The sequence below is a fragment of the Convolutriloba macropyga genome, chromosome 15 (genome assembly GCF_964194025.1).
Source record: "Convolutriloba macropyga chromosome 15, txConMacr16.3, whole genome shotgun sequence".
NCBI classification, from domain to species: domain Eukaryota; kingdom Metazoa; phylum Xenacoelomorpha; order Acoela; family Convolutidae; genus Convolutriloba; species Convolutriloba macropyga.
Window position 1 is genome coordinate 23648449 of NC_134482.1, and position 27574 is coordinate 23676022.

Below are 27574 nucleotides of genomic sequence, written 5' to 3' on the forward strand. Positions count from 1 at the left end.
TCTCATCAATAATTTTTGCGATGAAAGATTCCTGTTGACTTTTGGGTCTGTCGTTCTTCGAAAATATTTTGCTTTTTTCATTCAAATCACAGGCAAGTTCGTCTTAATTGAAAAGTGAAATTACAAAATGTCCCTTTTATGCTCAAATAAGGTACAATGAATGCATTTTGTGTTTTCTGGTTTTTATGGCTCGGACAATTTTTTAATCAATTGTCTAATTGGGTACCCAAGGTGTTAGTAAAGAAATTATTTAATGCTTTCATTTGGTACGTAGTGGTTTTTCGCTTATAATTCGATAAGTATCCAAAGTTCATTTATTTTTTTGCTGGACACATCTCTGAAATAGGAGCGATCTTGGTCTAGTTCTGGATTTTTAGGATTCAACAATTATTCGTACTGTAATTGAACGCTGTACATATGAAAAAAATTTGGCCTTTTTTGTTCTTTCGTATTTACAGACCCGAATTTCAAATCCAAACTGTTTTTTAAGTTCAAATTAAGGTGAAATTGAGGCCAAATTAAGGCCAATGATCTTACAGATAGTTTCCGCCAAGGGCATATGCTTTTTTGGCTTCACCGCAGTTTGCGAAAACCTGCGTTTTTTGAATTATTTTTTTACTTTGTCTACCTAATTAGATGTCCGATTGGCTTCCTAAGCAGTAACAAAGTAATTGATTTACTATTTCTTAGTGGAAAGCTTATGATTGTTATGACTGATGGTTTAAAAAACTGTTTTCAAAAAATAGTTTTTTTCTGAGATTTGCCTCTTTCAACCTTATTTTGCTATCTTTTTTTATCATCTCAGCAAAGGGAGAGGTGGCAGCCTCTTTCAAGTGATTCAAATGTATTCTTCATTGCTTTTTCATAAATTAAATAATCGTTTTTTGACGTTTATTTTACGAGTTTTTATAAGTTTTCATTTTTAGGACCTTTCAAATTTTTGAGGTTCTATTTTGCTGTCTTGTGCGATTATCACATCAATGACAAGTCACAAATTGGATTATTGGCATTGAGAGAAGGCGAAATTGATTATATGGGCTATTTTCATTGCATAAATTATGATTTTATAGGCTTCGACACCTTTTCCTCGCAGAATTGAATCGAGTTTTTGCCTGTACTTGTTCTTTTTATAATCGTATGACACTATGGATAATTACAGGTCTCAATGGCTTCGTATGACAGGATAAAAGAAGCCATTTAATGATTTCAGCCGTTTGGTAGCTATTTCAAAAAGTTTAATGAAGCCGTTTGATAGCTATTGGTTTTTCATGACTTTTTTCAGAAAGTAAACATTTTTTTTTGCCCTTGTTTTTTGTCTGCTTGTTATTTTTTCCCAATAAATACAGGTCCCATATCTTTTCTTGGTAAATGCAAGTCAATTGTTTTGATTAGTTTTTATATGGTGCTATTTTGACTTTTCTATTAAGTGTATTTTAAGATATTGAGTTTTCGGTGTAAGTAATGATTGTTTTTGATTTTGTTTGTCTTGTCTGTTACTCTCCTTAATGAAAAGTACCATTGGCCGTCTAATGAGTTACTTTTTAATTTGTATAGTTGTTTGATTTTAACGTGGTTTTTAATTGGATACACGAGTTATTTTTGAACAATGTACGAATTTTTGAAAATTTTCTCTTCTTCATTTGCTAGACAATTAATTCAAAAAACTTGGTTGAGCGGGGTCGAAACATTATGCGCAAACGAATATTACCGACTCTCCTTGTTTTACCTTTAATGTGGACAACCGAAGTAATCGACGAAGTTTTCATTAAATACGCTATTATATTTACAGATTAATTTGATTTCAATACCATTAGTTTTTTTGGAGAACATTTCAATTTATAACCACTTGGTTAAATTTCTTGAACTAGCATGTTTGTATTCCAAATAAAAGTGGTTTTTCTGAATATTTCTTGCTATTATTACCATAAATATACCATAATCATGGGGCTATAGGGGGAAGAACCCGAATTATCATTAGTGCCATGCTTCATCTTTTTCGGCTGTTTGAAGTGATAAATGAAATTTGAATGAGATGGTTTCTCAATTGCTATTACAAATCTGTGTATAGTGGCTTTTCGTTTGAATGATCTTGCTTTCTCATCCAATTCCTCCGTTGATAGGATGTTTGTTTTGGTTTTGATGTAATCAATAAAATCCAGCTACGCTTCACTTATTGCCTTTAAAATATTGTTGCGGTCGTACATTTAAGATATAATGCACACTTACACGTCATTTTCTTTTCCACCACTATCAAATATTGCGATTTATCGTTGTGACTTAGACCTAAAAGATGTCATTTTTTGAGTGATTTCAAGGTAAAAAAAAATGACAATTTTGTATTTTATTTCAGAGCTGAAATTTAGTTTTCAAAAGGTTCTCAGGAACAGTGGCTTCGAATTCCCGTGGGAATTTACATACTAATTTATTTAATCCCAATGCAGACTGCTCCAATGGTTCAAGAAATGAAGAATTTGAGGTTCGCTTCGAAAAAGAATATGAAAGTGACGATACAACACCATTGTTAGCAGGACGTGAGCGAGTTGAACAACTGAATTTTTACGAAGTAACGATGGACAAATTGACGGAGTGGTGTTACAGTGTAGCCAGGAAGTATCGCAATTTCCAGCGCGAGCACAATTTACTGGATGCATCTTATGATATTGAGCTTGGCCCAGGTAATATTTTTACTCATGTATTTTACTGGAAAAATGCTTGGGTCCATGAGCTTTCAAAATTTCTGCACAATTGAACCGTTTTTCAGCAATAATAGGTCAGAAAAAATAGCTCACTGTGTATCATAGGCATGCTCCTCTAATTTAGGTCGAGAAGTTTGCCAGTTTTTTGTAGACATTTTGAATGTCTGCGAGCGATAGCGAAGCTGTTTTTGGTCTCATCTAGTTTGTTCTTTTTACAACTTAAAGAGTTGAATGGTATCGAGATGTTGTTTTTTACGACTGGAAGCGGAGTATTGGAGGAGCGTGTTTTTATCAAGAATTTTGTTGGAGTGTTGAAACAAAAAATTTTTGTTCGCCTGCGAAACAAAAGTTTTCTAGCTGTTTGTGCTGTTGTTTTTTTAACTGGTTGGTGAGCTTATTCTATCAAAGTTAAACTTCTTGAGCAGTTATGTTGAGTTTGACGCTTCTTTAGATTTTCTAGTTTTTTCTTTCCAAGTATCTCTAAGTTGCCAACAATTTTTTTTGATTTGATTAGTATCATGGAACCTTTAGTTGCTCTCGAACGATGTTTGAAGCAATTATTGTAAGCGTATGTCTGTTTTATGCAAAATTTTTGCTTTACCGTTCTGTTCTAGAACATTTTTCGATTTCATTTCTCGGCTGACTTTTTCACTATCTGAAGACTGCTTTCATTGGTAAATATGAGATAGACTGTTGGTATATGGTTGTGAAAATTTTTTATATACATTTCAAAAAACGCAATCCTATTAATTTTCATTGGTTTTTGTCTGATCAGTATGTCTTCTTTGAGAATTGTTGTCAACATTAGACACCTTAGTGTTGGTGAGACAGGTTTTAAATTGTGTTGTTGGTTGGGGCATTCGTAATGTATACGAATTTTGAAACGATTTGATTCTTTTTAAGGCTCTTCGGTCTTTTTTATTCGCATCTGTTTCTGACAAGTTTTTAGATTTCACAGAAATGTTATATTCACGATTAGAATTAATCCATTTATGGCATGAGTTTTCTCAAAGAGTTTTTTTGATAGTGTTTTTTTAACCAATCATGTTTGTATCTTCTGGCACTGGATTGTAAAATTTTGGGCAGTCCATGGAACCGAAACTGTTGTCTGAAAAATCTGTTTAAGCTCACTTTTTTGTTCGTTTGTGAGATTTATGGCATACCTATAGCGTAGCGTTAAATACTTTGAAAATGATCACAAGAAACCTCAGATGGAATTTGCTGGGAAATGTTTGTTCAAAAACAATTGTTCAATGGACGAATGAATTTTGTTGCTGTGATTTCTGTTGAAATTTTGTGGATATAACAGAATTCCTAATAAAATTCAGAATGAGTACTGAAGATTATTTCATCAAATTCATGTTAAGAGCTTCCGCTGTGGTTTCTATCTGTCAACAAAACGCTTGCGGTAAAGTTTTTTTCGATTATCACATTCTTTGAGTTATTTTGAAGTGAATATTGTCAATAAATGTGACAAGTTTCATATTTCGATTTCTTTACGGAACTCTTCTGGCTATATTTTAAGATATGTTCGCACATTTTGATGCAAAATTTAAATGGCGGTTTTAGTAATAATTTTGAATAAGAAGAGCAATAAAGTGAGTTGCTTTGCGGCCCGAATTTTTTACTCCAAATGTTACCCAATGCGAGAAAACGGTACATGAAATAAAATTTTCTCTCTTAATTGTGTTTTTTTTAATCATATGCGGCTTCTTTTTTTCCGGTTTGACTTCTGTTTTTCCGGTTTATTGTTTGATTTGTTTTTTCTTATTCCAATGGTGGTCATTTCTAGGCCTAATTTTTAATCAGTTAATAGAAATTCTTTGAATTGTAGTTCAGGACTTACCCTGCTAATGCAAACCAAAAGATTTGGATTGTATTGCTGCTGTGATTGTTTTCAACAGTTGTTCACTTATTTTTCGACTTTTTGACTTGAATTAAATTAGCAGGCAAATTGTAATAGATTTTGGCGATTTTGATTTTACGATTTGTAAGGTGGAATGAAATTCCGTTTTATTTAAATTCTAAAAATTTTGAAGCTTTGTTTGGGGATTCAGATTTACCCCATTGAAAAAAAGGTTTTAGGACATTTCTCTTTTTTTTTTCTGCAATGCACGAACAACAAGCACTTTTTCTGCCTCGCACTTATGTTCCCCATTTTTGAAGGTGTTAAAATATGAGAACTTTTAAGTTCGTCTTTGCAGGTGTTGCTTGCAGAAACTGCACCTTTGTGGATATTGAGACATATATATGAGGCACAAGGGACAAATATTGTATAGGAACATCCTCACTAAACTTCTGAGATTGCATCAACTGAGAAGGAACATTTTTATTCAAAACCTTTTGTACAAGAATGATTTTTAGCTCTGGGAAATATTTATATATATATATATATATATATATATATATATATATATCCCAGAACTAAACATCATTCTTGCACAAAAGGTTTTGAATAAAAATGTTCCTTCTCAGTTGATGCAATCTCAGAAGTTTAGTGAGGATGTTCCTATACAATATTTGTCCCTTGTGCCTCAGTGAATCTTTGTGAAAATTTAGCTCTTAAAACATCTACGACTTTTTAAACTTATGCAATGTCAAAGCTTCACAGAGGCACAAAGGGCTTACGAAATGCTCTAGGAACATTCTCAATAAATTTTGAATCACTTGTGATTAGTAGCCGCACAGCGGTAGCTGGGGCTACTATTGGCCTTCTCTTGTTACAATTCAAAGAATTTGAATTGTATTGGGGCGCTGTCTTCTAAGATCTGTTCACACATTTTCATGATTTTTGAAGTCAAATTGGAGTGGTGATTTTGGTCAAGCCGAAACAGGAAATGGAGCGAAAAAGCGAGTGGTTTTGCGGCGTGATTTTTTTTTGCTCTAATTTTAAAGTAGAGTGAGAAAACGGTGTTTGAACAAAAATTCGGTTTCTCGGTAGTTTTTTTGTTCACATGCGGCAATTTCACTCTGATTTTTACTGTTTTTTTTGATCGGATTTTTTTCTAAATAGTTTTCCCAATCCATTCACAGCTCATTCTGGACCTAGTTTTTTTAATAAAATCAAAATTACATATCTCACTAGTGGTTTTTTCTCCCTAGCAGCATTTTGACATTGATTTTCTGTTTTTTTTTGTTTTTGTTTTCATCTGATTTTTTAGAAATGGTTTTCCCAATTCACTCATTGTCCGTTTTAGGTCTAGTTGTTTGTTAAGTCAATGAAAATTCTTTGAATTGTACGTCAGGACTTGTCCTGCTGTGTTTTTTACAATTCAAAGAATTTGAATTGTATTGGGGCGGTCTTTTTTTTTAAGATCTGTTCACACATTTTCATGATTTTTGAAGTCAAATTGGAGTAGTGATTTTGGTCACCCCGAAACAGGAAATGGAGCGAAAAAGCGAGTGGTTTTGCGGCGTGAAATTTTTTCGCTCTAATTTTAAAGTAGAGTGAGAAAATAGTGTTTGAACAAAAATTCGGTTTCTCGGTAGTGGTTTTTTGTTCACATGCGGCAATTTCACTTTGATTTTTACTGTTTTTTCGATTTTTTTTGGCTCGGGTTTTTTTCTAAATGGTTTTCCCAATCCACTAATAGCTCATTTTAGGCCTAGTTTTTTGTGTGAACCAAATTTTCATTTCACGCTAGTGGTGTTTTGTTCACATGCGGCATTTTGACACCGATTTTTTTTTAAATTTTTTTATCTGAATTTTTTAGAAATTGTTTTCCCAATTCACTCATAGTCCGTTATAAGTCGTTTATTATTTAGTCAATGAAAATTCTTTGAATTGTACGTCAGGACTTGTCCTGCTATGTTTTTTTTATTTCGTCGTCGCGATTTCTGTTATGACCATATGACGTCACAACTACTTCAAATCTGCTTTTTGTTCATTCATTCATGCAATTGCAACTGAAGTGCGTGCGTGACGTCATTTTTCGCTCTTAGTGGAGCGAGTTTTTTTGTTCATTCGCGTGATTAAATTTTTGGTCACACTTGACTTACCTCACTCGCAAAAATGACTTCCTCAATTTGAAATTGACTTTTATTTACTTTAATTCAAAGAGATAAGGTCAAATGGGCGTGTGTCACTCTAAATGAAGGTTATTTGAGAGCAGCTAATAGAGGCAGCAAAAACTTATACAGATTTTTAATCAAAATATAACATATCAGCCTTCAATGAAGAGACGAATTTTTTTGCTTTGTCTTTTTTACTGTTTTTTATTCGAGACTGCAGATCTACGAAGCTATTGCTGCTATTTTCTGGCCATCTGCCAGCTATGTTTGAAAATTTTTCTACAAAACGTGAGAAACCAATGCTTCATTTTCTCAAAAGGCGCAGTTTTAAATTCTGATAAGACTACCGAGTCGCAGATGTTGGTTTAGCTGTTGTAGACTTTGTAATTATGCTGTGAAGAGCTGTCGCTGTTCTGTGGGGAGCGAAAAACTAAAATAGTTGGTTTGCTGCATTCAAACAGGGATACCATTAAATGCCTACTTGATGAATGTATATTGTGTTTTGATGTCACCTTTCTCCCAACATTCTGTCACTGTTGGTTATTTTCTAACCTGCATGCTTTACAATAAAGGGAAGGCATTAGAGTCCGTTAACATTATTGTGAAGTTTTTATGAAGACATTTAAGCTTTTTACAACGTGTATTTGCCCGACTTTCCATGCGCGTATTTAATGGTAACCCAGTTTTGATGTTTAAAGGTAAAGGCAACTGGTATAATTTCATGGACTGTGGATGAAGTCAGAGTTTTTAGGTCTCCTGGGAAGCTTGAAAAGGGCAACCCACGTATGTGGTATTGATTGTTGTGGGAACATAAAAGAGTAATGGAATTGATTTGTGTTTCAGATTACTAGTTGAACACTGTAAATATATTTATAATCTGGTTCAGTTGGTTATAACTTTGTTCTTTCTGTTCGTTTGTTGCGCGCTTACCAGGATGCAAAGTTTTAATTTTGTTACTTTTGAAAATTTTGATTTTTAACCCGATTGTTTTGTTAGTTAATTAGTTGTTCAGTAATTGAGCAATATTCGAAAGACTTTTTAATTTGACATTTTAGCATTTTATAGGATTTAGTTGAAAGAGCAAAATTCTGATATAGTGGTCGTCAAATTGGAGAGAAAAATATCAAACATTCTAGAAAATTTGACTCCGGGAGCAAAGTTCAAGATGTTCTGATTAACTTAAAAAAAACTTCCTCCAAATAATATTAAATGTTTCCAAGCAATTTAATGCGTTTATATTTTGCTTTAAATTATATAACTGTTGATATATACAACAGCGGCGGCGGTAGCAAAAACTATGTTGCTTTAAGAATTTGAAAACTGGCTTATTTGACGTGCTTGCAAATAATTGATCTGTTTATACGATGGGCCAAAGCAGAAGCAACAGACACTGCTTAACTGTTTCAGTGCGTAAAAAGAAAAATTCTCAAGGCGAAGAAATGGGTAGTGTGTGCACTAAAGAGACAGTTCGAACCAGTCGAGATTTCTACGTTGGAGAGGAAAATAGTCCAAAAGTGGTTGATCAGTCCATGAACTTCTGCTCGAATCGAATCCGAACGACCAAATACAGTTTCTACTCTTTCATTCCTAAATTCTTCCTGGAACAGTTCAGAAAGGCGGCAAATTGTTTCTTCCTTCTAGTCTCAATACTTCAAATCATACCAGGTATTGTTTTTCTCAATATTTTGTCCCGATTGATTCTCAATATCAGTGTCCTTTCGAGTCGGGTTTTCAAAAACTAGTATTGGTTCCTGGGGTCCTTTTCTCTTATTACCCTCTGACGAAAATATTTGGGTCATTCGTCGAAAAATAACGGCACAATTTTGTGCTCGAAGCATGGCTTGTGCGTCATATTAATAGAAGGTAATAGCCCTTAACCATTAACACCGTGCTTTAAAGATGCGAGAATGTCCGCTATAGATGGTCAGTCATATTTTGCCCCTAGCAAAAAGAGAGCTTTGTTCATAAACTGCATCGACGCATGATTCCTCAACTTTGGGTGCCGTATTTAATATAGCCAAAATGTGTCGATGAGTTGAGGTTTTTTGCCTACAGATTGACGCAATGGAAGAAAGTATCAACTTTTCAAATTGAGGCATTCCCAGTCTATGATTAGAAAATCTGAAGATCCTGCTTTTCCTAGATAAACTTTTTGTATATTAAGAAATACTTTGTGTACCGTGGAACGAGGAAATTGTTCAGGTGATTTAATAAAAAATAAATGACATTTTCTTATCTAATTGGATCAGTTTATGAAAACCCCTGGCATGTTTGATGGGACAGATTTCTACCCACGGGTAATCTGTTTGTTGAAGCCGAAAAAGCACTTTATATTGACGCGACAATGTGCTGGAATACGACGCTATTTTTTCGATCCGATAGGTTGGGGGATCCAAACGGTTCTTTTATCGTAGCAAAAAAGAAAAGAAGTGGAGATGCAAAATCACTACAGGAATGACACGGTAAGGTTCCTTTTTGACATCTTATGTGAATTAATCTTGTATTGATTAACTTAAAGTTGTCCAATAATTATATCAAGAAATATCCCAGAAAACATCCGTCTTGGTTTCGGATTCTATTTTGAGTGGAACGACATTGAACGTCGGAGCACACAAAGTTCACATTCGCGGCAGCAAACATAACTTTCAGCTTGAAATTGAGTCACAGCAGCAATAATTCTATCTTTTCTTGGAGGAAGCCGACACTTTAGACAATAAAAATTATGGAGCGGAATTTCCGAACAGGAAACTCTTGTTGGTCGGAGAGAGAGTTCTGTTTTGTCGAAGAACCAATTCCAGGATTCCATAGCGCAAAGATACAATTTACCTTTAACAAATCTCCCTGTAAGTTGTGATAGTTGGGATGAATTCCATGTTCAGCATGCCCTGATCCGCAAAAAAGAGGCCTCATTACTCAATGCATAATGAAATTACTGATTTTTTGGGGATTCATCTAAAAGAGCCAGTGATCTATGAGCATTCAGAGAATCAGACAGCGCTAAGCCGATTTAAGACGTGGCTGAGCCCGCAAGAAACTGCCTTGTTTGATATTCGTGTAACAGACAATGAATCAAAGTATTACAGCCTGAGAAAACCAGAGTATGTGTTGGAATGCTGTGCTGACGAAGGAAAGGATAAAGTACTCTCAAACTTGCCAGGAGAAGCATATCGCTTTTACTAAGTTAATTTTCAGTGTTGACGGTAGGATTGACAGAAATTTTTTCTCTGAAGAATGGTGGACTGGCTCGCTGATAAATGGGACAAACCATTGGGCATTATCTTTAACTGGGTCAACTGAGATTGAATTTCGCAATCATATGATCGTCAAATTTGTGCATAAGAAGAACCAGATCTAAGTGGAGCTGGTTTTTTCGTACCCTGAGCACGAAAACTTTAGACGTTCTAGTAGTAATTGATTACAAGTTGTCAGCTCTTTGTCACCGAAATTGAGTGGGTAGCTTGCTTGTAGGCCAAATGAATACTGGCATGGATTCGAAAATGTTTTTGTCTGTAACCTGATTGATGAAGACAATATTTCTCGCCCGTAATTACAGTGCTGATGCTTTATCACCCGATGAGTGGGGGCATCAAACTGAAATCCAATTGAATCACCCAATAGGAGGAGAGCTGAATTTGGAGGTAAATGACATCGACTTTAAGAAGAAAAGATCATAAAATTCAGGAAAGATTATGAATTTTTGTTTCTTGTAAACGAAACGAGCTGCTGATAGAACACTTTTTTTAATTAAAAATAAACTGTAATCAAACTTGATTGTGTTTAAGAGATACTATTGTTTTTGCCCGATGAAAGTGAGGAGAAAACGCGATCGATTATTTCATTCAGAATTTGATTGTTGAGGTACTATAATTAATTTATCGTTAGCCAGTCATGCTTATGTTTCTTAATTCAATCGAACTCTTTTTAATAATGATGTTCTAAATTGATAGTTCAGTTCATTGATTGGACAACCAATTTTAATTCCGCTTTTTTGTTTGATTGCAATCCAACTGGAAAGTTATATATCAATGCTTACCTTGCCTCTTTGACGAGTCTTAATTAAAGACTATTTGGGAGAGATTGGAATGTCTCTGAAGTTCAGCAGAGACATTTAGGGCACGTGGTCTAGAAGCGTCCTGGCAAATCCATGAATTGAGAGTGACGGCGTCAGCATGAAGCAATGAAAAATACCTCCGAGTCTATGCCACTGCTGTCTATGTGGCTATTCGTTTTAGTGATTTTGAAAAGTGATGACAAACCACGCACAATTTTACTGGCAATAACCGAACGTTATTCCTTGCTAAGCAAGTTGGCTTGTGCATGCTATGCTTTCCTGTGCAAGCTATGCTGCTCTTCTGCTTCAATGTCATATCCTGAGTTGTCAGCGGCTTTATGGAAAATTGATGACTGTAACGAAGAAGTCACTATCATCAAATAGCAGAACGGCGTGTCGTCCATGATGGCAGGAAAGATTGCGAATTTCAGGAAAGATTGCGAAGGAACACCAGGTTGCGAATTTCAATCGGCGATAAGATTTTATTTTTTCACTACTGGAGATAAGGTGGCTGTTGGTATATCGAATTGCGTGTTCTGTATTATCTTGCACTGTCATATCAGTATCCGTGGAATTTGACAGCATGGTAACCAAATGATGCAAAAGTACAGAAAGTACCATGAGAACACTTTCTCTCTTGGTCGTAAATTTTGACTCCAAGTTTGTGCTTTACTCTATCCGAAATTTTTGGGGGATAACGGCGGAATAAAAGCGGGTCTCGATGTCTAACAATGCGCCTCATTGTGGAAGAGTCAGGGACGCAAGTCTAGTATTTCTCTAGTGGAGTTCTTATCTTCTTTGAAAATTTTTCTGCTATCTAAGGCCTTGGATTTTCTTCTTTGTGAATAATAACAAACTAAGAATGTTGCTCGCATGAGATCTTCAATTACTGGTTCTGCTGTGGGAAACTGAATAATGTTTTTTACCGGATCATTTCACGCTTGAAGAAGCCACGCACGTCCTCTTGAGATCTTGGGATAGGCTGACTGCCAGACATCAACTCGATGAATTAGGAGACGTGCCGTCTGCCAAGAATCGTGGGGAATAACTGTTCAAATACTTTGATCAAGGTCTCTCCATGGCAATCGTCAAAAAGTTTCAGCAATATGGTTGTATTTGCAGAGATTAGACTTGCGTTGCCGCTCAAACAATGTTGAATAATACTCCGGGTATATTTAGAGTATGAGGGTAGCTCAAGTTTTAACTAGTTTTGATTCTATTCATTTTTTTTTCTATTATCATGACTATCACGATTTTAATCAATTAATTTTACAACACCTAAAAGCAGCAAACAAATTGTGTCTCATTTCTCTATCAACTGATGGCGTTTTGTACTAAACCAAACTTCACATCTGATTGCTCTTAAAAAACCTCGTTCTGGTCCTTAGTTGAAGAGAATCTGTAAGTATTGGTTAAGTTGTTCGTGTGATCCGTATCAAAAACCGTCATCTAAATACCTAGTGTATTGTGTGAAGTCGGAAATCAGTTCATTAATATTTTCATTTCCATAATTAAAATTATGGCCCTTAAATCAGAAACATCAGCAAAAGACCCAATAGACCGCCTTGTTGAACAATTGGTTTCAGAGTAGGCATATGAGCTGGCAGCAACAAGAAGCGCGCAATAATCACTTGGGTAGCTGTCAAAAGATGTGAGCCTCTTTTTCACTTGTCCCAACTACTTCTAATTTGAACGTTCCAAACAGTGAAGTGACCTCTAATCTGGCTTCTTTCAATAAGATCTCAGTTGCCTTTGTGCGTCGGGAACTGCAATGGGTTGTGCTCTGTTCTTTTTTTTTCGATGTATTAAGTTAAACACTACAAAGTGCCTCCTGGGCAAAAGAAAATTTTCCTTACAAACTGCATTTACACACTCCTTCAATTTAGTGCGAACTCCCAGTTGATCCGGGGGTGTTGAGTGCACTGATTTGGATATATACACTGTGCTGGTTCCCGCATCTCTTGAGGCTGGAATATATGGAAAAACCCGTGGTATAGCACGGTTACCTTTGGTTGTGAACTTTTCTGCGTTAATTGGTGCTTTGTTTTCACGCGTCAGTCCATCCGACGCTAAAATGTCCATCCTGCGCTGCTCAGCATTTCTGCAGTTTCTGATTTAGTTTCCGTTTATACTGTTTGCCTCCACAATTGGTCTATTATTAATTGCATTGCGAAACCAAAAACAGACTTTGCCGACTCAAATGAACATCTCCGTTCTGTACGTTTCTATTTGAGTCGATGATGAATATCATATTGGAATTCTACAGAGACAAATTGGCAAAACATTGGCAAATTTTGTCAGTAGATTAGGCAAAACATTCATTCCCAATTGATGTAACGCGCTGTCCAAACCTGGCTCAGAGCATTGATTTTGTTATGAAGTAAATAGAGCTCGTCGTTTTTGGCTGAAATTTTTTTATTGAGAACTTGGAATATGCCAAAAATTGATTCGAAATCATTATTATCATGCGTGCATATACCGTCGTCCTATTCTCCAGATGTTTCATTAGCCCTTCTTGTTTTGTTGCGTCTATTTTGACCACATTCCAAATGCCAATATTGCATTTTTGCACCAAGATACTGATTTTCGGGAAAAAGGTTGGATTATTTGAATGGTTTTTTGGCGAATAGTACTTATCCAGATTTAATTATAATGAAATGGTTGAACCAACTTTAAACTTTCGCAGAACAATATTGGATTAGTTTCAAGACGTGCATGATTTGTTGTCACGTTACGTTCTCACCTGTGAGGATAGCACGATCCGATTGCTCAAAACTTCTGAAAAGTAGATCAAAAAGTCAACCACAAATTATTTATTTTTGTTTTCAACTGATTTTTTTAAATCTGTAAAATGTAATTCAAAATTTTATAAACCATAACAAAAGTTTGGTTAAACATTTACATTTAACAATCACTTTAAAATCAAGAAAAGTTTGGTCCCTAAAATACTACTAAGAGTAATTTCTAAAACCTTGTGCTTGTCTATCCATTGGAACACGTTCATGTAATTTGATCATTTCTCTAGTTATTTTCTCCTTAAACTTTTTTTTGTTTTTTCTTTCAGGATTTCTATGGGAAAGTTGTTCCACTTTCTAACTAATTTCTGACTATTGATCGGTAACTGCACGTAGATTGACATATATTTAAGCGGGGAGAACAGCAGCCGTTCTGCTAAAGTTGTTTCGACCATGAAAGTAGCACATCTGCCAATTGACACGAGAACAAATTGATGATAGTTGTCGTAATTGAAATAAAAACTGTTCTATTTTAAGTGAACCATGAGTCTCATATATTCAAATGAGACTGAATTAGAAATTTTATCACTTAAAAAGAATAATCTAAGTTTACCTTTGTTGAATGAAATTTTGTTTAGGTGTTTCTCCAACTGGCCGATTCACGACTCTGATTCCTCTGTCGATCATTCTGTTTCTGACTGCATTGAAGGAGATCTACGAGGACATCATGAGACTGGTCCAAGATAGAGATGTCAATCAGAGGAAGGTGCAGGTACTCACCAAAGAGAGGAGTGACAGTATCGACGATTATAAGTTAGTTACCCTGAAAAAAGGCTATATTTGTATTTAGCACACTTAACGGGGGTTGAGAAGAGTTGCGGTGAATTTAGCTGTGACATTTTATTTGTCTATAAATTTTGCCAAATGATTCCTTCGCCCGTATCCTAATCTTCCATTGATCAACAACTAGTCATACAGTTTCATTGACTTTGTTTTTTACAGAGACGAGATTCACGCTATTATGTGGTGAAAGAACTGAAGTGTATATTTACTATGCAAATATTTGCAGTGAACTATTATTCGCAATGCATCAAACGCACAGCTTGCAAATTTTAATAATATGAAGGCATTGCTTACTTTCCTAGCCCTGAAAATCGGTGACACCTTGACCAGGACTCTTAAATTACTCCTTTTTAATTGCTCTCAAACGAAGTTTGTAGTAATTATATTAGTCCAATTATATTATATAATAATAATAATAATTTTTTCTTTATTTTTTTTTATTTCTCTCACTATTCTTCTCTCTTCTATTTTTTTTAAAAAAAATAAAAAAAGGGCCGTGTACACCATCCGGCATCGATGGATGTAGGTCGAAAAATAGGGTATGATGAGTAGCACTTAGTAGCCGGATGCTGCACTCCAAGCTGTTCCCCTCCAGACAGTGTAAAGACGGCCCAGTCACAAAGATAAATAACAAGTGGAGAGGAAAGCACCTATATATATATATATAGCACACATAGGGAACTAGAATGGAAGGATTAAAATAAAAATGGATCATCAAGGAATAAGCAAATGAATAAAGATAAGCAGCCAAACACTCAGTGCAGCCTTCCCTCCTCCACGACGGCGCTAATCGAAGTCTCACTGAGAACACGAGGCTTGAGGGCACGACATCCCCTCAAGCAGAGAACACAGCTCCTCAGAAGTGCGAAGCTGATTTTCGTTCGGATGTAGCTTATAGTGTCGGCGTACGGCTCTCCGCGTTTTTCGCTGATCTTGGTTGCGAGTTGTTTCATAACGCGCGATGCTGATGGACCTGGACCACCCGAACAAGCAAAAACCAGTGCATTGAAGCTGCTGTGTTCGGTTTCGCGGATTCGCTCTTCGTACTTATTTCGCTTGATGCTCTCGTGATATTTGTATGCATCTTTTATGGTCTTAGGGCAGCTCTTCGCATGAGGGTTGAAAATCTTCACATCGAAGAAAGTGCGATTAAAGCGGGAGCCCCACAGACCGTTTGCCTTGATGTCCAGTCGAGCGTCATCATCAGTGGTGGTGGAATTACTCGAGAAAATTTCTCCATCGAGCGACTGAAGTTTTGGCTCTATCTGTACATCGTGGCAAACGTCATCCATCAGGTTTGCAAACACATCTCTAATTTCGTTGTGTCGTAGGTGCGTATAACCGCCTTTGGCGCAATGGAGGGCATGGGTGAGGCTGAATTCTTTCCCGCATGGGCATATGGCTGGCGTGTTCTTCGCTTCCCAGGTGTAGCGAAGTGCTATTCCATCACGGAACTCTGTCTTCGTGAGGTCAAAACCATGTTTTGACAACGGAAGCGCGTTAAGCCAGCTTGATGCTCCTTTCTCCGAGGCCAGCTGGATGGTATACTTCATTTCTGGTAGATTGTTTTCGATTCTGGATTTTTTCGAGATGAGTTCACGTTGATTGTCTGCTTTCTGTCTGAGACTGATCTTGGTTTGTTCTACTTCACATTGTTGAATATTGAATGACGCCAATGGTCTTGAGAGTTCAACTGATTGCTCAAGATTTTTGTGAAGATCTTGTAGGAGGGCGATGTTAAGCCCACCCATTCTGAGAGGGAGAGAAAAAAGTTCTTTCCTCTTGGATTACTTCTTTGCCGACGATGTTCGGTATGACTCGGCCAAGCCGCTCCTCCACCTTGCCCAGAACCCCCTCCATGGAAGGTGTAGTACGCGAAAGGAAGCTCAACTTCTGTTGAACCCCCTTCGTCAAACATGCATAGGCATTCTGGGGAGAGGTGAGTGCAAATTGACCAAGTCTGTCTAAACTTTTTGTGTATTTAATATACATTTTAATATTTAATAATATTTTAATATTTACACACATTTTAATATTTAATAATAATAATAATATTTTAATTTTTTATAATTTTATAATTTATGTGTCATAATTTATAATTTATAATAATAATAATATTTTAATATTAACACACATTTTAATATTTAATAATAATAATAATAATATATATATATATATATATATATATATATATATGATATATTGTTTTATAAAATATTATATTATATTATATTATGATTTTTTGCGTGACCAATTTTTCGTCTGAGCCTTTTACCTTTTGTCAAGATAATTGTAATTAGAGCTGAGATGAGTTGTGGACATTGAGTCTTGATGTCAAATCGAGACTGTGAATTGTATTGGAGCTTTGTCTTTGTTAGGAATTGGTCATACATTTTATATTTGGAGTGATTTTTAACACGCCAAAGCAGGAAGCAAATCGTGGTGTTGCTTGGTCTTGTTTTTGGTTTGGTCAGTGAATTTTTTGCATGGTATTTCAGGACATAACCTGCATTTTTTTGTTTCGCTTAAATGGACGATTGGATCCGTACCCAAGGAGCTTAAATCCCAATTGAGGTCTATCGTGGCTAGTTTCTCGCAATCTGCTGTTTTTATTTCAAATTTCCGCGCTTGAAAAAATATATTACGAATTATTTATAGATGGTCATGTTCTACCAAAAAGAAAGGAAACAGTTGGTTACACAAACAAAGCTTGTGGCTGTAATTTCAATCCTTTCGGTTTTTTCTATGTAGTGTTTTTTATGACTGATTTTTTTAATTTTCGATGCTCTATAATGATTTTTGCTTGACCTCAATTGCTCTTATCTATAGTGTTGAGCAGCTGAATTCAAGTGCTGTTGATTACTTCATCAGTTGGCTTCGGTTGGCAAAAAAATGAAACTTTGAATGATTTGCTCTCACAGCATGAAATATTCCTTTGAATAGTAATGTAAGAGCTTTTAAAAGTTATTTTATATTTTTAGGAAGAAAACAATCAGAAGAAAATTATATAACTTGATTCTTTAAGAAAAGTGATTGATGTTTTTGACTTTGTGCTTGAATGATTTGCAGTATTGTTTGATTCAAGTATGTTTAACCGTTTGGTTATAATTTAAATTTACTTGTTGCAAAAAATTTGAAGCACATGGAGAATTAGACAGTTCATTTAATGAAGAAATGAAGAAATGAAATGACAGATCATTTAAATCAGAAAGAAGATTAATCAGCGTTCTCAATCCGCAGGCGTTTTAGAACAAATTGGCAGTGGTGAATTGTTCTTAATTACGTTTGCCGCATTTATATTTGTCCTGCGTTCTCCTATGTGATTTGCGGTTGATCGATTTTTCGTGCGATGCTTTTCAGTTTTTGTCGCCAAAAATAGGATAAACAGGTCAAGCTGAAGCCCAGACGGCATTTTTCATTGAGAAGCTCTCACACCCCAACTCCACCTCATCTGAGAGTGATTCTACCGACGCTAGTGCATTGTCTATTGCATTTTGCCTATTGTTTCATCTTCGTCATTGGTTGCTATTTGTGAAGCCAGCTTTTTGGTCAGCTTGATTAATTTTGGAAACAACAGAACATGACGGCCAGCCTTCAGAGAGCTTGGAATAGAACTTAAAAGCAAAAAGTCGCTTTGAATTTTAATTGAAAAACATTGAATTGTTGCTTCAGACTGGCGTGGAAAGTGACGCATTGGGACTGTTTGAAAGTGGGAGACATAATTCAGATCAGGACAGAGAATGAGGCATCTGCGGAGTTACGAGGCTCTTCTCTCACTCCAGACATTCCCGCTGATTTACTCATCTTAGCCACCAGGTAACAAATTAATTCATTCATTGGTCAAATGACACAAAACACAACACTATTTAGATATATCTTCTGCTTCCAACTCAGTGCTCGTTTTAAATGCGACCCTTAAGAAAGTGATAGGGACGTATATAATTTAGACATAGTTACGTGCGACGCGGGGTTCAAAAGAGAATAGAACCAATTTTAAAATACTTTTTTGGTCTCGAAGTTTGTAGCAGCATAGTGTATATCCATTGATCATATATGACATCAAATGTCCTCAATAAAGTTTGATAAAATTATTTGGGTTGTTTGTACGTGATTTTTCCTCTCCAATATGATTGCTTTGGGATGTTGTAGTGAAGTAGACACTGGTACCTGTACTATCACAACAAAGAACTTAGATGGAGAGACTAATCTGAAAAGTAAGAGTGCTGTTGGCTACTCGCACCGTCTGCTAATTGAACAGTTGCCCACTGACAGCCGAGTGAGTGACGAGGAGACTGGGCAAACATCCTCTATCGACATTGAAGCATCGGGTGAATTTGATAGTTTACATATCGTTTTATTCTCAGACTTAAATATTTGAGTTATGGTAGTTTTCAAAGTCTATCAGCTCGAGAATTAATCCGGCATTAGCAAAATGACATGAGTTACCCAAACAATCAGGTCATCAAAGATATTTTATCCGCCCAATTATGTCTCATGAGCCTCACTCTGGTTTCAATCCCATGTTTTAAGGGATTCGTGACTACATCCGCATGATTTTGATGCCATGCCTTTAAATATTGCAGGTTCATATTGCCCCTTTAAATATTGGGGCGCTGTCTTTTTATTACGACTCGAAGAGGAGTATTGGAGAAGTGTCTTTTTTAATCAGTTGTATTAGAATGAATTTTGAAGCAGGAATTGAAACGCTTGATAAAAAATAAGATGAGTTTCTGAGCCTATTGTGGCTTTTCTATTGTTAATTTTGCGTTTTTTGGAACTGCACTTGATTTATGAAAGTTTTTCGTTTTTATGTGAATTATTATGAGGAAACAAATGACTTTTTTGAGGTTCCGTTGGTTTTGGAGGCTTCAATTGCTTTTGCCTATATTTTTTTTGAAAATCTGTTCACTTCTTGACGTGATGATTTTGGTCGTGCCTGAACAGGAAGTGCAGCGAAAAAGCGAGTGGTTTTTCACTCTACTTTTAAAGCAGCCTGAGAAAGCGGTGTTCGAACAAAAGTGCACTCTTTCTTGCTTGTGGTTCACATGCGGCAATTTTACTTCGATGATTACTGTTTTTTTCCGATTTTTATGATGGGACTTTGTTATAATAGGGTTTTCCCAATCCATTCATAGTCCATTCTTGGTCTAGTTTTTTGTTTAGTTAATGAAGATTCTACAAGAACAAAAATAAAAACGGGATAAACGCAGAAAACCCAATATGTTCCGCCAGTTGAACAGTTGAACTTAGTTCTTAGTGTTACTTACAATCTCTACTGTTGATTCGTATCGATGCTGGCCCCAGTATCTTCTCGGTGAGAAATAGGAGTATGTCCAACTACGGATTGGCATCAAAATGTTTTGTATTTTAAAATTTCGTTAAAAATTATTTTTAATTGCTCAAACAAGCAATTATATCCTGTTGGCCTTTCGTTATGCGATTTTACGCTTGACCGATTTTTTGCCTGACCCATTTGACTTTTCGTCCTTAAAAACGGTATAAACAGGTAGCGCCCAGTGGGCATTAAAATTCATTAGAGGCCCTTAGCCGCGTTCAGTAGTCCTTCAAGTGCTTAGTGCGATGAAGCTACCGGAAATGCAGTAGTTTAAGGTTAAATGGTCAGTTTTAGGAGTTTTTGTTCACAAAATGTTGCAATTTTTTTGTTGTTTTTGTTCTCATTTTTTGTTGGACCAGTCTAAAATTGAGGCTGGTCAAAGTTGAGAAAGGTCTTTTGCGAGACAAGTACTTTTTATGACCAATTTAAAAGCTATATGTTCTGGTAATCCAAGCAAAAACACTCAAATTTATACTTATTTCGACCATTTTGTTCAAGTTTTTCGATAATGCTGTCATTTTTTTCCAGCTCAAGGTGTGAACCTCCTAGGTTCCTAGGATAATGGATTACTACACAGTATCTTTGACAAAACTTGCAATTTTCTATTTTTTTGAAATTTAGTCATTACTTTTTCTATTATTTAAAAAATTGAATGTCATTTTTGTCCAAATCAAGTTTTTCCAGTCCCAGGGGTCAGAAACCTTTCGTAAGGGTTTTTTAAAAAGTCACTGAAAAATTTTTGTTTGCAATGGAATAGTTATCACAAATTTTAGCAATTTTTCTTTAAATCTTGCAGTTTTAAATTTTTATAATGTGTCTTTTTTAGGTTTCTCTAGCATCAAGAGCCAAGGAACTTCCTCTACGTTTTGATTACAGGCTACTGTATAGTTTGCAGATGTATTGGAATGTTTTCCAAGTTTTCAAAATCACGAATTTAAGCATTTTTTTGACAAATTTTGCAATTTTGTATTTGCCGTTTAGTTTTTATAGCCTCAGGGGTCAAAAAACCTCCTTGAGGTTTTAATAATAAGTTAGTGGCTAATGTTTATTGGCCATGGAACAATTTTCAACTTTTTAATATCACAAGTTTTGGCTATTTTTTGATAAAAAAGAAACTTTTTTCAAGTTTTTTGAAATTTTGTCATTTTTTAGGTTTCTCTAGCCTCAAGAGCCAAGGAACCTGCTCTAGGGTTTTGTAATAGGTTACTGCATAGCTTCTAGATGTAATGGAATGTTTTTCAAGATTTTAACATCTCGAATTTAGCATTTTTTGGACAAAACTTGGAATTTTTGGACAATTTTTTTTGCCCTTATTCAGGTTTTTTCAGCCTCAGGGTTCAGAAAATCTCCTTAAAGGTTTGATAATAAGTTGATGAAAGATTTCTATTGGCCATGGAATAGTTTGCAACTTTGAAATTTTAAATATTTTTGCTATTTTTTGATAACTTTCAATTTTTTAAAAATAAATCTTGCAATTTTTTTCAAGTTTCTTTTGAACTTGTTTGTCATTTTTTTACGTTTCTCCGGCCTCAAGAGCCAAGGAAACTCCTCTGTGGTTTGATGAAAGGTTTGTTGAATAAATACTTCATAATTTCTAGATGTATTGGAAAATTTTTCAAGTTTTTACTGTCTAGAATTATAGCAATTTTTTAAAATTTTTGCAATTCAAATTTTCAATATTTTCAATTTTTCGATTTTTTGGAACCAGGGGCCTAAGGACCTTCTCCGGGGTTTATAAATAAGCTGCTGCATTATTTCTAGAGTTAATCGAATTGTTATCTGTATTTTAATGACTCGAGTTTTAGCAATTTTTTGATAAAATTTAAATTTTAAATGTTCGAAAAATTGTTCATGTTCCAAGTTTATGCATCTTTGATCAAGTGAAACTATTTAAAGCCTGAAATAGGGATTTTGGATTACCTCTTGGGACAACAAAATGAATTTGAACATATTTATATCTTTAATTTTAGCAAGATTTTGTTAAATTTTGCGATTGTTTTCGATCATTACTGGCCAACGAAAGTTTTTATGTCTTGCAGATGGGTTACTTGACAAAACTGCTGAGACAAAAAATTGTTTTGAACATTTTTTCACTGCCAAATGATGGGTTACATGACAGAACAAATGTGGAAACTTTTCTTTTGAATTTTGCATTTTCAGTTTTGATCTATATGATTTAAATTACTAACAAGGCTAGAAAACTAGAAGTTGCAGAGCCGAATCTCATTATGGAAAATATTCCTAATTCTCTCTCTCTCTCTCTCTCTCTCTGTTGGTTGGGGTTTCTTTCCTTCTCTTTCTCGTTCACGTTTTAGCTCGCACTCTCTCTCTCTCTCTCTCTCTCTCTCTCTCTCTCTCTCTCTCGCTCTCTTTCCTTAACTCTTTGTTGATGCCGCTTTTCAGCTGCTGTTATGTGGCGTGATTTCATCATCTATCGACATCACCTCACGCACCTTCACTTAGGCTAAAGCTAGCCTCACTGAACCGCGGCTACTTACTGACGAAGCCAACCGGTCGTTTGAGAGTAATTCGCCCGACGTTAGTCGGTTGTTTTTTAAGTTTTGTTCTTTGACTCCCAATCTTGGTTATGGGAATCAATGGCGGATAGTTTTCAGAAATTTTTCGGGTATGTTTGCCATTTTTCCGCTTTTGTAGCCCATGTGTTCAGCTTACCATTACAAGGGGATTCGCTATTCTATTCACCGTCGTTAATTAATTTCAAAATTTTTCAGAGGTAGCTCGTAAGTTAGATGGTCTGTCCAATGGCCGATTCCTCATCAACTGCGAGTGTCCCAATAAAAACATGGAGGTGTTCAAAGGACAGATGCAGGATTTAGCCACAGCCTCGATCCATTCTGGAGACTCAGCACTCGCAACCTCTTCCCTAATAGGCAATGGGAATGCTCCCCAAAATGATGTGGGGATGGTACCCTTGGCAGGGGGCGAGACTGTGACCCTGTCAATTGAGAACCTCCTGTTGCGAGAGTGTAGATTGGAGAATACTGAGTGGGTGGTGGGGTGTGTGGTGTACACGGGACCAGAAGCTAAAATATCACTGGTAAGTCATCTAAGTTTGAGCTGTTTGATTTAAGTTGTCGTACTTCTTCGTGAATGAGATCGTTTGCGTCAATTATCTCATTACTTTTTTTAAAGCCATTTACAAATGTTTAGTATTGTGATATAACACGTCAGACTGAGTGTTCACATAGAAAATAAATCCACCACGATGAGGATAATTTCTGGAAAACCAAAAATTCTTTGAGCTTTTTCAGTTCCGATTTTCATCCTTATAATCATTGCGAAATAAATGAACATCAACATCAATGGGGCAATGATATGTTTAAAGCACCCTGGTGAGCGAAACAGAAGACCTGAATTAAGTTGGTCGGGCGGGATTTGTCCTGGGCTCTATGAACAATAAAACTATTGAATGTCTCTTCAAGTGCAATGTTTATCTAATCTAACATACTGCCAGTATCGTGATGCCTTGACAGATGCATTGGCAATACCAGGACATTTTGAAAACATTTATTAGAATAAAATAAACAAAACATTGTCCTAAAATACGTAATGCTGACTTTAAAATTGTGTAATTTCAGAACAACAAGCCGCCTCCCTTGAAACAATCATCCCTGGAGAAAATAACTAATGTGCAGGTAAGTTCGGTTTCACTTTTCCGGTGCAGAAGTTTCATGCTATTATATTCAGACAATCGAAAGATTAAAATTTGTTATTCAGTAACTATTGGCAGCGGTATCCATTATTCTTGAAACCTCCAATACTGCTCCGAGATCACAGCCGTTGCCTAGATGCATTCCATAGTCATTGATATTGAGTCTTTTGTTAATAGCCGCGAAGCGATAGCGGCTATTATTGGGGACATCGTGGTTTTTTTACAATTCAAAGAATTTGAATTGTATTGGTGCGCTGTGTTTTTTTTTAAGATGCGTTCACACATTTTTCAATGACTTTGATCGTTCAAAACGGGATAAACAGGTAAAGCCCAGCGGGAATTAAGGTTCATTAGAGGCCCAAAATGGGCTTTAGTTGTTCTTCATATGCTAATAGTGGTGCAGCTGCTGGGATGGCCTTAATTTAAGGTTAAAAGGTCATTTTTAGGAGTTTTTAGGCTCAAATTGGTGCAATTTTTCATGTTTTTGTAATTTTTTGAGTTTCTTTGTTTGATTAGTCTTAGGTCGAAGTTTTTAAAAGTTGATTAAGGTTTTTTGCGACACAAAATTGCTTGTTATGACCATTTAATGAGCTATAAGTTTTGGTACTACAAACACAAACTCGCGAAAGCATACTAATTTTTGCAATTTTTTTCAGGTTTTTTGAAAATGTTTGTCATTTTTTGAATTTTTTTCCCTAGGTGCCAAGAAACCTCCTCAGAGTTTGATAAAGGGTTGGATGATAGATTACTGCATAGTTTCTAGTGGTAATGGAATAGTTTTCAACTTTTTGCCATCATGAATTTTAGCATTTTTTGACAAAGCTTGCAATTTTTTCATATTTTTTTGACATTTATTGTCATTACTGAAGTTGTTTGAGTCCCTGGGGCCAGAAAACCTCATTAGCAGTTGGATGATGAGTTACTGAAAATTTTTTAGTTGCCATGGAATAGGTTTCAACTGTTGAATATCACAAATTTTAGCAATTTTTTTGACAAAATTCGCATTTTTTTCAGGTTTTTTAAAATTTTCCGTCATTTTTTCAGTTTTTCCAGCGTCAAGGACCAGGCAATCTCCTTTGAGGTTTGTTAATAGGTCACTTCATAGTTTCTAGTAACAATAGAATGGTTTTTAACATTTTAGTGTCTCGAATTTTGGCATTTTTTGATAAAATCTGCAATTTTTTAAGGTTTCCTAAAGTTTTTGTTAGTTTTTGATATTCGTCCATTCTCAAGTACGAGAAAACCTATTCCACGTTCTGATAAGAACTACTGCATGGTTTTTAGTTTCAATGGATTTGTTTTCAACAATTTAACCTTTCGACTGGAAGTTTTTTGATAAAATTTGCAATTTTTTTCAAGTTTTTTTCGGAACATTTGTATTTTACTTATTTTTTCTTGTCTCAGTAGACAGGTAACCTCATTCACAGTTTGATAGTATGTTGTTAAATAATTATTAAATGCTAGGGGCAATTGAATGGCTTTCAACATTTTAATAGAACGAATTTCTATTTTTTGATGTTTGAAATTTTTTCTAAAAATTATTGCCTTTCGATCTATGAGCCAATGAGTTTTTTAAAGCTTGGAATTGGGTTACTGGATAGCCTCTAGAGACATAGAAATGATTCTGAAGGTATTTATATCACAATTTTCAGCAACATTTTCTGATTATTTGCATTTGATTTCCTTTTTTTTATATTTTTGGTCATTTTCTAGTTAATCATCGATCTTCAAGGGCCAATGAATATTTTTCAGGTCTTGCAGATATAATACTGGACCGATTTCAAAAACCAAAATTGATTTTGAACATGTTTTTGAAATAGGTATTTTTAAAGGGAAAAAATCTTGCCTTAGGTTTGAAAGCTTCGAGTTTTAGCAATGACTATATTTTGTTTGTTTTGATTCTTTTAATTTTTCAATTTTTTGATGATTTTGTTTGTGTTCTGGCTGGAATTTTTCAATTGATCTGCTGTCCGGGTAGAGTACGTCTTAGTTTTTCATTCAATTCTTTGAATTGTATTTCAGGACTTGTCCTGCTATGTTTTTTTAATTCGTCGTTTCCATCGATGATTCTTACGACCTGACTTCTTGGAATTGACTTCTTGGAATTGACTTCAGTGACTTCTATTGCTTTGCGTTTAAAATTTGTGTACGTGACGTCGTTTCTGCTTTTAGGTCAATTGCGTGACTTACCTCACTCAAAAAATGACTTCTGAACTCACTTATGGAACTTAAATTTTTTATGACGATTTACTAGTTAATAGTGTGCATCTAAGTAGTGCCAATCTTATATGCCCTAATTTGTGATTATTAGTCTTGAGTTTTTTATTTCGAATATCAATTTTGAAATAGCTCTTTAAGGGCTTTTTCCTTATAGAACGTATGTGTCAAAAAATTGACAGTCCGAAGCTAACCCGAAAAGTCTAGTGGTCTATTGAAGGACTGGTGGTTGATCTGTCTATCTTATTTCTTTAGGTGTTTCAATTCATGGAAGGCCACGAGCGTCTATCGCGGCTATTTTCCGGCAATCTGCCGGCTATGTTTTCTTTATGAGAAAAAAAGCCAATTCCTTGTTCTACATCTAAATATACCAATTTTATTCTTCGTGACTACAAATATGCTCTTCTTTTTTCAGATCTACTTTATCTTTGCCATAATGCTCACAATAGCCATGGTGTGTTTCGCTGGGTATCTGATCTACGAACACTTGAAAGCAGATGACATAGCCGGATATGTACCGGATAAAGAATACACAGCGGTAGTTGAAAGTGAGGTGGCCACAGTTGCTCTGGTCTATGCCACTTTCTTTATCCTCTTCAATAACCTGGTCCCCATTTCTCTCATGTTCACTGTCGAAATGGTCAAGATAGTACAAGCATACTTCATTAACTCCGTAAGTGAAGCAGTAATTCTCAAATAAAATGTTGGTTATTGCTGCTAAGTTTAAACTCTGGTTAAGTGGTATGATTAAGTGAGCTTGAAGATAACCAGTCTGAATCTCTTAGCCGCAAAAGTGGTAAAACGTGCCATTTTTGTGCATGACCATTTCTTGGTCAAGAATATTCTTCTCTCGCAAAGGCTCTTTTGAGGGACTTTTCACGCTTGAATTCCTATTTTTTTTGTGACCAATGTTGCTCACATTAAAAAATTTAAACTGCTATCGTAATACGTGACAGTTTACCTCAACGTATAATCAAAAGTGCATAAATTTGGGTACATTTTTTACTCTTAATCTTAGTAAGTGATGCCATTTTGCCATGCTATTACGTCACGCCTTCTGAAGGAGGCTAAACATAAACTGAGCCCTTACCTGTCGTTCAAAAGTCATTCATCCGACTTTAGTTGGTTTAATTTTGGCTGAAGTTTTAAAGCATAGTGAGAAAAAGCGTTGAGAGCATTCCGAAAAAAGTTAAGTGGCATTTTAGTTTTTGGGTGGTTCCTGCGAAATAGTTTTTTTTAAAAAAAAATCCAATCGTGTCCCATAGTATTTTAAGGAATCCACCAATGTGCTTTTGTGAGATAAATTTTGAAGCTTCTCTGACAATTTACTGCGTATGTTAGTTTCATGATTTTCCAAAACCGCTCCACTGAACTTGATGTTCAAAACTTAAGGTTTCATCTTTTTGGACTTTTTTATAGCTGAGAATTGATTGCGTAGGTTAGCTATGAATCTTAATCTGTCGCTTTCGATTATTTCCCGAAAACTACCAAAAATTGATGTTTTTCAATCCAAATGAGGTTAAAGTGATCAATCTTGGCTCTGTTCTGGCATGGCATTCTTCATTGTCTGTTAATAGCCCCTTCTACTCAGCCGTCTATTTTTGCGCTTCTCTTCACAATCTCAATAAATTGTGTGATATTTTGAGGTCACTTTGGAAAGGGATTAAACTGAAAGTAAATTAAATGTGGAAAGGTCAGTTTTTGAAGTTGAGGTGATTAAAGCGGTATGGTGTTTGTTAGCATTGTAATTTTTTTGTCAGACGGTCTTAAGGTTACATCGGTAAGCGTTCATATAGGTCTTGCAGATAGCGGCTGTTTATGTATTGGAAATGCCAACTTAAACAGAAAAGAATGTCACGATATTTAAAAGGAAATTCATGAATGGTTCAAGTTCGTCATTTTTCGTGTTTTGAAAAGGCCGATGGATTTTTTAAAAAACTGGAGTGATTAATTGCTCTTGAACGAAATTCATAGCAATTATCGTAAACGTGTTCGTCTTTTTTATGCAAATTA

At 35.5% G+C, this 27574-nt stretch overlaps 1 protein-coding gene across 5 annotated transcripts in view; it reads left to right on the forward strand.

The window, feature by feature from the left end:
* The first annotated feature begins 2131 nt into the window (after positions 1 to 2131).
* The window catches only part of LOC142354248 (putative phospholipid-transporting ATPase IA), a 112728-nt gene continuing 87285 nt past the window's right edge, over positions 2132 to 27574 (forward strand). For 2 of the 5 annotated variants that reach the window (XM_075406502.1, XM_075406505.1), the window contains exons 1-8: positions 2133 to 2675; positions 8115 to 8372; positions 14132 to 14306; positions 18009 to 18152; positions 18486 to 18664; positions 22404 to 22729; positions 23271 to 23327; positions 25977 to 26234. In XM_075406502.1, coding sequence (XP_075262617.1) covers positions 2570 to 2675; positions 8115 to 8372; positions 14132 to 14306; positions 18009 to 18152; positions 18486 to 18664; positions 22404 to 22729; positions 23271 to 23327; positions 25977 to 26234 — 1503 coding nt within the window. In that variant the 5' untranslated portion in view covers positions 2133 to 2569. Of the gene's footprint in view, positions 2676 to 7550; positions 7568 to 8114; positions 8373 to 14131; positions 14307 to 18008; positions 18153 to 18485; positions 18665 to 22403; positions 22730 to 23270; positions 23328 to 25976; positions 26235 to 27574 lie in introns of all 5 variants that reach the window. The other 3 variants (XM_075406504.1, XM_075406501.1, XM_075406503.1) reach the window with 3 other exon arrangements.